At 37.6% G+C, this 14,759-nt stretch overlaps 1 protein-coding gene across 1 annotated transcript; it reads right to left on the bottom strand.

Moving 5' to 3' along the window:
• Positions 1-748: 748 nt before the first annotated feature.
• Positions 749-13,090, bottom strand: LOC307004080 (uncharacterized protein). The gene is made up of 3 exons (XM_079623024.1): positions 12,989-13,090; positions 8,722-8,877; positions 749-2,635 (listed from the first exon to the last, which is right to left on the bottom strand). Exons 2-3 carry the CDS (start codon positions 8,804-8,806, stop codon positions 1,158-1,160), a joined length of 1,563 nt encoding a protein of 520 aa, XP_079479150.1. The 5' UTR covers positions 8,807-8,877; positions 12,989-13,090; the 3' UTR covers positions 749-1,157.
• Positions 13,091-14,759: the final 1,669 nt, after the last annotated feature.

Below are 14,759 nucleotides of genomic sequence, written 5' to 3'. Positions count from 1 at the left end.
CTATTTATTTGCTAAAAAATAAAGTGAAATAGGCATTCATTAGTAGTAGGCTAAATAGCAGCATGTTGAAATGATGTGCCAAAATGCGTTTTCTATTAGGCAACAATGAAAATATTGTACAGTAGCCTATCAGATAAGGTCAGGTTTGCCGAAGTGTGTTTAATTTAGGCTATTTATTTATTTTTGTCCCTGTGCGCCGATCGGAGACGAAGTTCACTGCTGATATTCTGAGGTAAGAGCTTTCTAGTCTCGCGGCTGTCATCAGCAGCGCCTTGCATCGCCCAATCAGCGGATGGCGGGTTTTGAAAATTGATCAAAAACGTTGGTGCGGACGGATGATGAGTTTTGTGATGCAAAACTTTGCGGATGAAATAATAGCCCATCTGCGCATCTCTAGGGCACGGGCTCCCTCTAGGGTTGCCGTTACGTTACGTTACAGGGGCGCCCTGCCTTGCGGCATCACAAAGCGGGTCGCATTGTCCAGCCCACAAAAAAATCCTCCTCTAGGTTGAATGATAACAGTTCTTCTCTTGATGTGGTTGCTGAGGATGGCTGGTAAGTGAACCAGGAGACTGGAGATGAGAAGCAAAAAACACAACTTTTACACAACCCGCAGCTGGAACCAGCTGTGCCACTGGATGAGCTCCAACAGTAGCCATATTAAAGTGCTGATTGAAAACATATGTTTACCTGTGCATTCATTCAATAAAGATTAATACAATAATGCAGTGCATTGTTCATTATTTTGTTCAGTTTATGTCCTTTATTTATAATCTTTCAGGTACATTGTCATTTCACTGCAAGAGACTATTTTAAACTATAGCAAAAGAGATGGTCTGCTGTGGAGTTCATATGCACAAAAGAAAAGAAAAAGCAGCAATCACGGATTCTTGAAGTGGTCATGAAGGTGGACAATCAGATGTGGCCAATTTTCAGCTGTGGTGTGAACAGTCTTAATTTCACGCAGATATGTATTTTCTGGTGCCATACTTTCACAAAGAATACATACAGTGTCTTACATTTGCATGACTATTGTATGCATCCAAGTATGATGGCAAAGGGAAAATATAAATATTACAGTGATCACAAATGGCCTTCCTCCAAAGTGAATATAATGCATATGATTGTTGAAATTGCTCCATTTTCTAAGCTTCTTGTCACACCGAGGAACACTGCGCTATCTTTACAGAATGAGTTTGCAAATGACGTTTCAGGATTGTGTGGAATGTAAAACTCTTCTTACACTGAAGACACTTGTAAGGCCTCTCTCCTTTGTGGACTCTTGCATGAATGTTAAGGTTTCCTTTACGTGTGAAACTCCTTCCACAGTGTTGACAGATGAAAGGCTTCTCTCCAGTGTGAATTCGTATGTGCACCTCAAGGTTTGATTTGTTTATGCAAGTCTTTCCACAGTGATGGCACATGAAAGGCTTCTCTCCAGTGTGAGTTTTTACATGATTATTAAGATTTTTCCTGTCTGTGAAACTCCTTCCACACTGATGACATATAAAATATTCCTTTCTTGAGTGAATCTTCATATGGTGATTAAGGGTACCTTTACATCTGAAACTCTTTCCACACTGACTACATACACATGGCTTCTCTCCAGTGTGAATTCTCATGTGAATCCTAAAACTTTCTTTCCGTGAGAAGCTCTTCCCACACATTTTGCAGGTGTAAGGACTCTCTCCAGTGTGACTTCTCATGTGGGCATTAAGGTTGTTTTTCTGTCTAAAACGTTTTCCACACTGTGGGCATATGAACGGCTTTTCTCCCGTATGAATTCTCATGTGAGTTTTAAGATTACCTTTTAGTGTGAAACTCTTCCCACACAGTTTGCAGGTATAAGGAGTCTGTCCAGTGTGAACAATCATGTGGGCATTAAGGTTTTTTTTCTGTCTAAAACTTTTTCCACACTGAGGGCATATAAACGGCTTTTCTCCAGTGTGAATTTTCATGTGTTTTTTAAGATTTCCTTTTAGTGAGAAACTCTTCCCACACAGTTGGCAGGTGAAAGGGCTCGCCCCAGTGTGAATTCTCATGTGAGTTGTAAGATTTCCTTTTAATGAGAAACTCTTGCCACACAGTTTGCAGGTATAAGGAGTCTGTCCCGTGTGAATTCTCATGTGGGCATCAAGGTTTTTTTTCTGTCTAAAACTTTTTCCACACTGAGGGCATATGAACGGCTTTTCTCCAGTGTGAATTCTCATGTGAGTTTTAAGATTTCCTTTTAGTGAGAAACTCTTCCCACACAGTTTGCAGGTATAAGGGGTCTGTCCCGTGTGAATTCTCATATGGGCATCAAGGTTTTTCTTCTGTGTAAAACTCTTTCCACACTGAGTGCAGGTGTAAGGCTTCTCTCCAGTGTGAATTTTCATGTGTTTTTTTAGATTTCCTTTCAGCGAGAAACTCTTCCCACACTGTTGGCAGGTGAAACGTCTCTCTTCAGTTTGAATACTCATGTGGACTTTAAAGTTTCTAGTTCCTGCTTTTTGAGTTTTGTTTTGTGAAGTCTTTTCGGTCTGTGAGTCACTAAAAGATTTTTCTCCAGTTATGAACTCATGATGTTTCTCATGAAGATTATTTTCTTCCATATTATACAGTTCTTCACTCTCAACTTTCAGCACTATCAGGTCTAGAGTGGAAAAAGACAAATATAAATTAACCCCAGTTCAATGGCACTAAGCAATGGACATCAAAATTAAATCCAACAACATGTATTCTAGATGTTTGCTAGATCCCACAAAGCTACTGAAAGATGTGTAACCTGCAATTTCAGAACCTCTGGTCAATATGTTTAACTGTTTTTACTATAAAAAACCAAAACAAAGTAAGTCTGAAATTTGGACTAATTTCTCAGTTGTTACTTACAAATGTAAAGATTTGGACTTTGTAAGTTGCAACAAATGTGTAAAATAGGGCTGCACAATTAATCGCAATGAAACCGCACACGAAACGCGATTTGGCAAAGGCTGTGATTATTTTATGTGTAGCTTGTCAGTGAAGTACAGCTGAGCGGTAGTAAATGCTTCTCCATCTGAAAGCCAGAGGACTAATAAACACACAACTGCCTTATTCTGTATAAGAAGCCACATCATCTCACAGACGGATGAGAGGGTCATTGAGAGGGTCTGATTATAATTTAACCAACAGTAATTCTGGATTGCGTCCACCAACAAGTACGGTAAATAAGAAATAAGCGAATCAGAACACTGCGCGCCAAACCAGCAGTATGTGCGCAAGCGTGAACCACTAGTGTTTCTGTCTCACTCTGGATCTGCCACTGCATCACATTCTGCGTGGTGTGGAGTGTCCGTTTTTATGTCGGCTCTCATGTTAACTGGTTAGAGCACAATGCCTGCGTGACACACACACTTCTTGAGCCGTGCCGAAACCGCGTGCTAGAAATAGAACCGCGTGTTAGAAGTTTTCATACAAAATAGAAGGCGCAAAAATACATATTAATAAATTACATTTTGATGCTTGAAAGTCTCTCGGTTTTGACAAATGCATATATAATTGTAATTTAAAAAATAGGCCTAATTATCGATTTTCAAAAATTGCCCCTGTCAGGCCTACAGAACGAAATATTCTGTAGCCTATTTTGCCGTCAATACTGCCGACATTGTCTTTGCTGTATCAGGATATATATATTATGTTTAACATCCAAATGTAGATGGTCTGTCGGCGCACAGAGCCACGCAGTCGCAGACAGCACGTGAAGTTCGTGAACACCGAATTATCTTTTCTATCTTATCTATTTGTGTTCGAACAGACATGTGCACAAAAAAATAAGCCAGTGTCCGTCTCAACGAGTTTCCCGTAAACGCAGTCAAAACGGATGCGTGTCATTGCCAGTATTAGATGCGTGCATTCGTCTTAAAGGGACAGCACCCAATGTACCTGCAGCTGTTTGTGTCACCAAAGTTAATCAAAGTTAATCAAACAACAAAAGAGAAAGAGAAAAATCACGTTTTGTCAAAAGATAAACTGTATTAATACTTAATACAGTTAATTTACCTGCAAAACAGAAAGCACTGCTTTATTTCTCGTGTATTTGTGTATTTATATTTTGTTTATTAGTTTCTATGCAGATGCACTAGGCCTACCCTACACAATTACCCCAATCATCCTAGAATTATTCATTCTTTACAAAAAGAGCTATTCAAATCATCAGGTGAAATTGTTTTCATGAAATAGCAGTAATATATACCGGATATTTGCCGCGGGACGAGGGCTTCGATTACCTCTCTCTTTTTTGACCATACATGTGTTTGCACCACTGTGTTTAGAGGCTAAACTCCCATACACTGGACTGAGTGAAATCATAGACGTCTCTCAAGCTGTCACAATCTTTTTCCCAGTAAAACATTTTTGGTGCGGTGCCTCAAATCTTTTGGCCAAATAGAATCAAGATAACGCCATTGTCTTCTTTTCCATGGATTAAGACAACTTATTGTGGTCCTACAACAAATTGAGTTAAAGGGTTAGTTCAGCCAAAAATGAAAATTAGCCCTTGATTTACTCCCCTCAAGGCATACTAGGTGTACATGACATTCTTCATTTAGACAAATACAATTGGAGTTAAATATAAAAAAATATCCTGGCTCTTCCAAGCTTTATAATGGGAGTGAATGGCTGGAAAAATTTTCGGACGTAACGGTTTTGTATCTCTCACGGAGGAGCGGAAGCATAAAACGAGGAGCGACGACAGTGGAGATCGAGAGAGGCCAGGCCTGGATTTTATTTGTGTTTTGTTATATGTGACAGCAGTCGTCCATGTGGGGGTGCTGTCTTTTACTTTTGTTTTGTATTTGTTTATTTTATTATTAAATTGTTTGTTGAATGTAGTACGCAGTAGTCCAGCACGTCGGCTATATATTGTCATGATGTAAATACCGTATTGTTCCAAATATAAGATGACCCCGATTATAAGAGGACCCCTACTTTAGGCTTTTTGATAAAGAAAATAAATTTATTTGAAAAGATTTTTCATACTGCATATTTTTCATATTTTAATTTTTGTATTGAAAGTATGGTAAATACTGGTAAAATTGACCAACGATCACATTAATAAATAAACACTTTTTGACATACCATAAAAATAACTTGTAGCCCATCTGAATTATATAACAATTAGGCTCTCCATCTCATAGTGAAAACCATGTAGCCTACGAAAATTTCATTAACAGTAGAAGTGAAATCTTATTCAAGTTGAAATCTGGGTACCGTCTTACATTTTTAAATCATGTATTTTTTTATGAAAATTGTATTTCCAAGAAAAAAACATTGTCTTATATTCAGAACAATACTGCTAGACATATCATCTCTATTGCAAACCCCTCCATGTTGCTGCTGTTGTTTTAGGCGTATGCCTACCTACGCAACATCATTCCCATAGAAAACAGTGCAGATATTACGGAAAACGATAAACAAATCGGATATGAACACAGGGCTCCAGACTGCGATCAGAAATATAAAAAATAAGTGAAAAATTAGAAATAAGTGATTTTTTTTTGCTGAGGTCGCCACTAGCAACAATATAAATGTACATGTTATGATTAAAAATTGCGTGCCTTTTTACCTGCCTGTTCTGTGATCGAGTGAGAGTCAAATACGTACAGGGGTAGCGAGGATTAGTTTTCCGTGTCAGAAACTCATGTCAAACTGAAAAATATCAGGCTTTTTCAAAGCCCTCAACTCTATCGAGCAACAACGCCGACTGCTGTGCCAGCACGAGAGAAAACGACGGAAACGTGTCAATGAATGAACATGCAAGTACTGTAAGAGTGCAGGAAGGCAGCATCTATTTCGTGTACACAACATGGATGAACTACAACAGATAAACGTGTCAGCTGTGTGGACGCGAACTAATCGTAAATAATTCTCGTTTTTAATTGAAACAGATATGGATTCTTATTCTCAATGTTTTTTAAAGGGCACCTATTATGACATTTAAAATGTTCCTAATGTTGTTTAGGGAGTCCCCATCAACAGTTTTACATGCATGCAATGACAAAAAACACTTTTGTTGTCGTATAATATGCATTTATTTTTTACCTGATTTGCTCACCGACTCCCAAATGAATCGTTCAACGACTCATTTTTCAAACCCCTCCTTTGCGCGACGCTAATCTGCGTTGATTGGTCAGATGACCCAGCAGTGTTTACAGAGATAATACTTATTGTTTAACACGGAGTACAATGATGCTTTTATCAATTAAATTGTGTTATAATAATGATTATAGTCCACTGCTTTGTAGTTTGTAGTAAAAAACTAAAAATAAGATAAAGAATGTAATGTTATGTTAGCGAGCATAGCCCAGAGTTCATATTGTAAAAGCACAATCAGTCTTTGTTTGCATTAGCCCAATGCATAAACATAACGTTTTTACAAAAATAAAAAAAATTAAATGTAGTTACGTTTCTACGAGGTATTACTCTATTCTTTAAGACAACTCCGAAAACAACGACAAACACTTCACATCTCAATACAATTGTCATTGAAGACCTAGAAGCTAAACGGTGCTTACACAACAAACAAAATAATTATTAAGCATGCTACATAAAACATAAAAGCAACAATTATTAATAACACTTACAGGTTGTGATACGGAGGAGGAAGCTGATGCAAATACACTTGGAACTGAACCTTCCTTCAATATCAGCCGGCTCGCGAATCCCATGTTTGAGTGCATTTAAGTTGGTAAAGCAATCGTCTTGAAAATGGCGCGAACAAAGCACAAGGCTCGGACTATACTTCTGTGGTATAGTTGTATATATGAATTGTAGCCACTTAGTCTTCAAATGCTCCTCCTTGGGCAGATGAAAAAAGTTGGCTTTTGTGTCGCACTTCAGAACACAGCGTCTCGTCGCCATGATGTTTTCAAGTTTGCCTTGGAGCGCAATAAGTGGGCGTATCGTATTCAAATAAATTGACAAGTTGACGTCATCTAGTCAGAGAAAAAGCTTCGGTCTTCTAACGATTCATAAAAATGACTCAGAGTCGACTCTTACTTTTGAAAGACAATAACTTTATATACGGTGCACTTTCATATTTCAAACTTTGCAGGATGTTTTTGTTCACTTAGATCTATGTTACACACTACATGAAAGGTACATTTCAAAATTCCATAATAGGTGCCCTTTAATCTTTGCTATTTTCTGTTACTGCCTGAACTTCACATTATTTGTAACGCACCCATTCATAATCGCAGTAAGATTTGTCCTTAATTGTGACCTTTAATATGTCACTTTGTTAAATTTAGCAAACAATTACCAAAGTTTCAGCTTTCAAATTCAGTTGATTTTATCACAAAATACAGGCAATAAATGTTGTTTTGGCGCTCTTCATGTGGCCTGACAGATCGTTCAATCTGCATTTCGACCTTGGAAAGAGCTTGTATAAAACAGCTTGAGAACAATCATATGACGTAACGTCAAATTTACCTCAGGCCATGTCCACACTAATACATTTTCGTTTTAAAACGTATATTTTTCTCTCCGCTTTGGCCTTCCGTCCACACTGAGACGGCGTTGTAAGTCAACGAAAATGTAGCTTTTGGAATATGCTCTCCAAAGCGGATAAATTTGAAAAGAAAACGCCGTTTTCGCATCGTAGTGTGGACTGTGAAGCCGGAGGTATTTGAAAACTAAGACGTAAGTTTAGTCATGTGATCCATGTTGTACCAATAGATATTCATGTTTACTGGTATGTTTACACATGTTGTGCCAATAGATATTCATGTTTACCGGTATGTTTACACATGTTGTGCCTGTTATGTGCTATTCACTTTTACACTGTTGCTAAAATGTTACTTTGCACACTCTTCATATAACAGTCCTGCAAAGATGACAGAAAATGTACTCACATTTGCTGTCCTGCGGCAATACAGGAGAGCAGTTGCATTTTAGACCAAACATACGGTGACTGTGTGCGACCTGGACGCATCAGTGAATGGTGAGATATTTTGCTAAATAAAATTATGCGTGATAACTTATTTATTTTTCCATCTGTATCATCTTAGTGAGCTTTTGTGAGATTTCACGCATGCGCAGTAAAGGTGAATTTAGCGTTTTCAGGCGTTTTTCAAAAGTTTCTCATCCATACTGAAACGTCCTGAAAACGCGCTAGTGCGGACGGAGAGCGTTTATAAAACGAAAACGCCGTTTTCAAATGTCTCCGTATTAATGCAGACGTAGCCTCAGAAAAGCCATTCCATGCTCGTGAACTCGTTATTCAGCTAGAAACATATAGAAAGGGGCCTTTTGCTAAATATATGCACTATATCACATAATCCTTACATTTTTACGTAACCTGTTATTTACATGAGAAAGAATGGAAGGAGCTAAAAATTAAATTCAACACCACCCGTATAATTGCATGTGAAGAGCTGCCTTTCACCAAATTAATCTCTCAGATATTACTAATGAAGAAAAATAGATTGGGTATGTTCAAGACATATGACGTTAATTGCACAAAAAGTAGCATGGAAGTAGGATCTTCTCAGGTCCACTTGAAGGCAGCATTAGTATTTGTTTGGTCATGTGATCTTAATACTGTATGTCTTTCCACATGAGTCGACCCGCTCCATGTAAAATAAAACCACTTTAATTAGGACACGCAATATGACACTCTTCAAAAATATCATTCATTTCTGTAGAGCTGGAAATTTTAATAAGGATCAAATGACTGAGTTCAGCTTTGAGAATGAAACCAACCTGTTTGTTCCTCAGTATCTTCTTGTTTCACACTGAATACTTCTTCAATCTTCCTGTCTTCACTCTCCTCTTTAATAAACGCCATCTTTATAATAGTGTGTCACGTGGATCTCAGTCGCTTCACCAGGAGTTTTTTCTCTGTCTGGACAGTCTGTCCTGTTTGAGATGAGAATAATTAACACAAATAAAAAGAAATCCACACTAAATCTCTGTGTGCGTCTCAATCAGCTCTAGTTCAGTAGTTCAGTGCACTGGTAAGAGAGTCAGTCAAAGTGAGTTAATGGACTTAAATCACCTGATTAGAACTCAAATCCAGTGCTACAAATTAATAATGAATACAAAATATAAAGAGACTTCGTAGTTGTGATTTATATTTGGCATTTAATGTGTATATTAGCCTGCATACTAGATTATACTGTCATGAAAACATTTGCAGTTGGTTTGTAAAAATTGTTATTATACGTTTGTGTTTTTGACACCGTGGTTCCACTATAGTAATATTTTGGTAAGACTACCGTAAAATTTCAGTAACTACAACTGTAGTAACCATGTTTTTTTGGTGCAAACCATGGTTCATGTAGCTCAAACTAACTATGGTTGTATCACCATAGTTGACCCATGGTTTTAAAGGGACTTGCCTTGTATTACATTTAAAGGAACACTCCACTTGTTTTGGGAAATAGGCTCATTTTCCAACTCCCCCAGAGTTAAATAGTTGAGTTTTACCGTTTTCGAATCCATCAGGGGTGCAAACACATGTATGGTCAAAAAAGAGAGAGGTAATCGAAGCCCTCGTCCCGCGGCAAATATCCGGTATATATTACTGCTATTTCATGAAAACAATTTCACCTGATGATTTGAATAGCTCTTTTTGTAAAGAATTAATAATTCTAGGATGATTGGGGTAATTGTGTAGGGTAGGACTAGTGCATCTGCATAGAAACTAATAAACAAAATACAAATATGAATACAATAAAACACAAATACACGAGAAATAAAGCAGTGTTTTATGTTTTGCAGGTAAATTAACTGTATTAAGTATTAATACAGTTTATCTTTTGACAAAACGTGATTTTTCTCTTTCTCTTTTGTTGTTTGATTAACTTTGGTGACACAAACAGCTGCAGGTATATTGGGTGCTGTCCCTTTAAGACGAATGCACGCATCTAATACTGGTAATGACACGCATCCGTTTTGACTGCGTTTACGGGGAAACTCGTTGAGATGGACACTGGCTTATTTTTTCGTGCACATGTCTGTTCAAACACAAATATAAGATAGAAAAGGGAATTCGGTGTTCACGAACTTCACGTGCTGTCTGCGACTGCGTGGCTCTGTGCGCCGACAGACCATCTACATTTGGATGTGAAACATAATAGCCTATATATATCCTGATACAGCAAAGACAACGTCGGCAGTATTGACGGCAAAATAGGCTACAGAATATTTCGTTCTGTAGGCCTGACGGGCAATATTTGAAAATCGATAATTAGGCCTATTTTTAAAATTACAATTATATATGCATTTGTCAAAACCGAGAGACATTCAAGCATCAAAATGTAATTTATTAATATGTATTTGCGCCTTCTATTTTGTCTGAAAACTTCCAACACTCTTGCGTGTCGCGTGAAAAATAGGCATCGGTTGCGGTTCTATTTCTAGCACGCGGTTTCGGCGCGGCTCGAGAAGTGTGTGCGTCACACAGGCAGGCCCGGCGCTCCGTACACGCACTGCGCGTAGCAGGCATTGTGCTCTAACCAGTTAAAGGCCGTGTTGCAGGTTAAATTTTTCAACGAATTTGTGCAATTTGCTTGTTGGTAATGAACATTTAAACTGTTATCAATTGTATTTTATGTTGTTGGGTATCACAAAACGGAATATAATACGAAAAAGTAGGTACTATCTTACAGCGCCAACGATTCTCCTTTCCGCCACAATGCATTCCATGACGTCACCTTGGGGAGAGAGTTTACCAAAGACCGCCTGGAGAGCGTCTAAAGAGACGAGTAGTAGACGAGAGTATTCAGATAGCGCAGATTATAGAACATGATCATTGTCTATACAACACATCTATAGTCACCTATAACTGTTTAAGTTGGTTCATAAGACTTCGTGAAAAAAGTAAACAAACAATTAACATAGGCTACTCGTGCGTGCTGGCTTGAAGGGGACCATGATCCTGCCTGAGATGTGTGTATGCTATCTTCAGCACAAACGGATTCAGGCAGCATGCATTCAGCATTCAGTCACATCTGGTCGCGGGGTGAGCTCCTCGACCAGCGACCAAAACACACTCACTGCCCTACAGCACAAGCTTTCCAACGCAGTTTCCACGGGACGGCACCGCCCGCGCGAGCACCTGCCAAACACCGCGACATACGTTTGCAACAACATTTTCACCGGAGGAAGAGAAACGCTTAGAAACGCCCATATAGCTAGCACGAAGCCTTCTATTTATAGATGACAAAGACAAAGTTTACCAGTACTATGACAAAGGCTACCGGTAACGTTACTTATCTGAACTAACGTCATGATCACCGCCACTATAAAGAAAAGTTTATTTTTCAGTCGGTGCTATTCAATGACAGTAAAAAAAAAAAAATATGTGTCGTTATCTCATTGCTGCGTTGCTAAATGATAGCAACTCACCAGGACACTTCACCAACTCTCCACTCATTCTCCTCGGACCATGCATTTCATCGGCTTTGACGGCCATCAGGCTACCTTTCCTCCACGTCTCCCCAACGTGACGTCAACACCGAATTGCGTGAAAAAAAACGTTAATACCAAAAACGTAAAAAACTGGTATTTAAGACCATTTTTGAGACATTTTAAAAATGATATACATATCTTGAGTGATTTATGTACCCATTTATCGACAGTGGTGGTTAACCTGCAACATAACCTGCAACATGGCCTTTAACATGAGAGCCGACATAAAAACGGACACTCCACGCCACGCAGAGAGAAATGTGATGCAGTGGCAGATCCAGAGTGAGACAAACACTAGTGGTTCACGCTTGCGCACAAACTGCTGGTTTGGCGCGCAGTGTTCTGATTCGCTTATTTCCTATTTACTTGTTGGTGGACGCAATCCAGAATTACTGTCGGTTAAATTATAATCAGACCCTCTCAACTTTATTTTAACGGTCCCCTTTAGATATTCTTTTGACTAAGTTACGTTGCACCTACATGTCAACTAACTCTCATTAGATTATTAGTTGAGTATTAGTAGACTTTTAGGGGTATGGTTAGTAGAATAAGGGGTTAGTAGATAGTAGTTAGTAGAATACATTGACATTATAGTCAGTAGAAGGACTGCTCAACCTCAGTGACACCTCAAAATAGATTACGCCTCAAAATACAGGATGTGTTCAAAAATATGAAAAGTGCACTTTTGTCAAGAAATTATGTTGATTATAACATTGAGGTGGAGTACCAAGATGTGTTTAATATTTTGAATGAGGACTCATGCCTGGAATACCAACTTCACAGACATCAGAAGTGTGCATGCCATCTCAGAAGAGTCTACTAGTACTCTAATAAGAGTTAGTTGACATATAGTTACATACAGAGTTAGTAGAATGTCTAAATTAAAGTTTTATAATTAGTGCAGTTTTTTCTACAATAAAAAACATTTTCAAAATAATAAATTATATATATAAATATATATGTGTGTGTGTGTGTGTGTGTTTTCATTATGTAATTATGTCATTTATCCCACAGTAAATGAGTCAGTAAATACTATAGCAAAACTGATTTTGTGTCTATTATGGTTATACTACAAAACCATAGTTACCATAGTTAAGTTATAGGTGCTGTAGTAAAACCATGGTTAATTTTGCATAGTTTATTGCTAACGCAGTAGTAAAACAATTTCTGTATAGTGAATTTACTACAAAATTCATAGTGAAACCATGGCTACTGTACTAACACATTGTACATTTTCGTAAGGGAATCATTTTGTGAAGCATTTGATTCAGTTGACTCGCAGTTTCAAAAAGTTCAGTTTCTCTCATCATTACTTGCCAGTGACTGAATTCGTGTTTATGATAAACTTATTCACAATATTGGGAGCGAAATTAGACGCACCTTTTCTATCACTCATGTGTGGATGCGCTTTATTAACAAATATAACGTTCATTAATGTTTAATAAAGCAGTAAGATGTAACATTCATTGATAATTAATTTAAGTATATCACATAAAACACATAGATTGAACGTTTAGTATCGATTAAAACACTTTAAATGCTAAAAAACACAAACCTCTGTTCCGAATCACAACAGATGCAGGAGTGAGGCGCAGAAATATGACGTCATATTGACAAGTCAAAATAAAAGTCCTGAAATGTGCATCTAAAAACATCCAAATAAAAATATGGCAACTTTATTCAAAGTTGAATTCTTGGTGAAATACAACTGTTGTTAAATGATGTGCTGATATATTTATATATGGAGAGAGAGAGAGAGAGAGAGAGAGAGAGAGAGAGAGAGAGAGAGAGAGTATGTCACAAAAAGCCTAAGCATGATTTGTTTCCTAAGCATAGATTTGTAAACATCTGATGAACACTGCTGAAACTTTCTTCTAAACTTTAAATCCCAAACTCATCAATGACATTGTGTACACAATTATTCATAAATATCAATATTCTATAAAAAAAATTAAAACAATACTACAAAAATATTTTTTTTAATGCAAAGCAAGTTTTTATATTTTAAGTTAATTAAACAAAGATGTATAAAGCATATAGCCTATGTCTTTAGGTTCAATAATTTAACAGTCGACTGAACATATTTTTAATGTAGTTATTTTCAGTGTTGGGGAAGCTACTCTGAGGCCACATTTACACATAGCCGGGTATTTAGAGAAACGAATATTTCTCCCCCTCCGTTTTCAATAATAACATCGTGCACACAACCCGCATAAATACGCCGTCGAGCGCCTTTATAACTATGCTAAACCTATGGGCGGCAGTGTAGGGAGAAGGATAAAGCCATGCAAGCCAATCAGAATCCTCAGAATCGACAAGAGAGAACCTAAAACCCCGTTTCTCCCAGTTGACACGACAACATATAACCGGCGTTTTCAGAAATCTCCACTTTGGCCGGAGTTTTTAGAAATGATCGTTTTCTGGGATAAAAACGGCGTTTTCGTGTAAATGACAGGTCAAAACGCAGAGAAATATCTGCGTTTTCACATCGTGTAAACGGGGCCTGAAACTGCAGTTTTACAAGCAACTCATATGTTAAGTATTTAAGATACTGTCAAGCTACCCCTCTGAAAAAGTAGTAAGCTACACTACAAGTTACTAGCATGCTAGCTAGCTGCATCAAAAATGTATTAAAAAATAAAATAAAATAAAAACAATGACATTGTATATTACAAATTAGGAATGCACCAATACCATTTTTTTTTAGAACCGATCCGATACCAAAAATTCTGAGGATCGACCAATTACTGATTTTTTAAATCAAGTAGAATTTGTAGAACTCTGTGTGTTGAACTGATAATCAATCTTTTGTGAGTTAAACACAATCTACTTAATACAACTTCAATATACAGAAAAAATATATATATATATCATAATCTATGAAAAAAATGCTATTATAAACTAGATTAGTGGATAATTCAGCAGTAAAATTTAGTCTAGAAAAATCACGAGTGGACAATAATTCTGAACATTTAGTGAAAAAAACATTTAGTGGGGAATAAATAAGAGACAATAAGTATAGCACTAAATCTGGTAAAACGTTACGCATTGCTCTTTGTATTGTTGTAAAATACATTCATGAAAAACAAGATAACAAAAATCAAAAAGATCAACTGACGTGTGACCAATGAGCAAGCCCTACGTTACGCACGTCAGAGCACCCCGAGGGGTGTGGCCTTAGCCTATAATAGCCCCGCGAATTCGCCATTATAGCAGATCTTACTCCTTCAGCAACAACTTCACGTCTCTGACTGATTACTGAACTTCGCCATCGAACAAGCCCTTCAGTCTGAGCAAGCATCATCTTCAGCAGACTACGCCTTCTC

The sequence above is a fragment of the Phoxinus phoxinus genome (assembly GCF_949152265.1).
Source record: "Phoxinus phoxinus genome assembly, chromosome: 9".
In the NCBI taxonomy this organism is placed as follows: Eukaryota; Metazoa; Chordata; class Actinopteri; order Cypriniformes; family Leuciscidae; genus Phoxinus; species Phoxinus phoxinus.
Note: the sequence above shows the minus strand (reverse complement) of the source record. Positions and strands in the feature narration are given on the sequence as shown.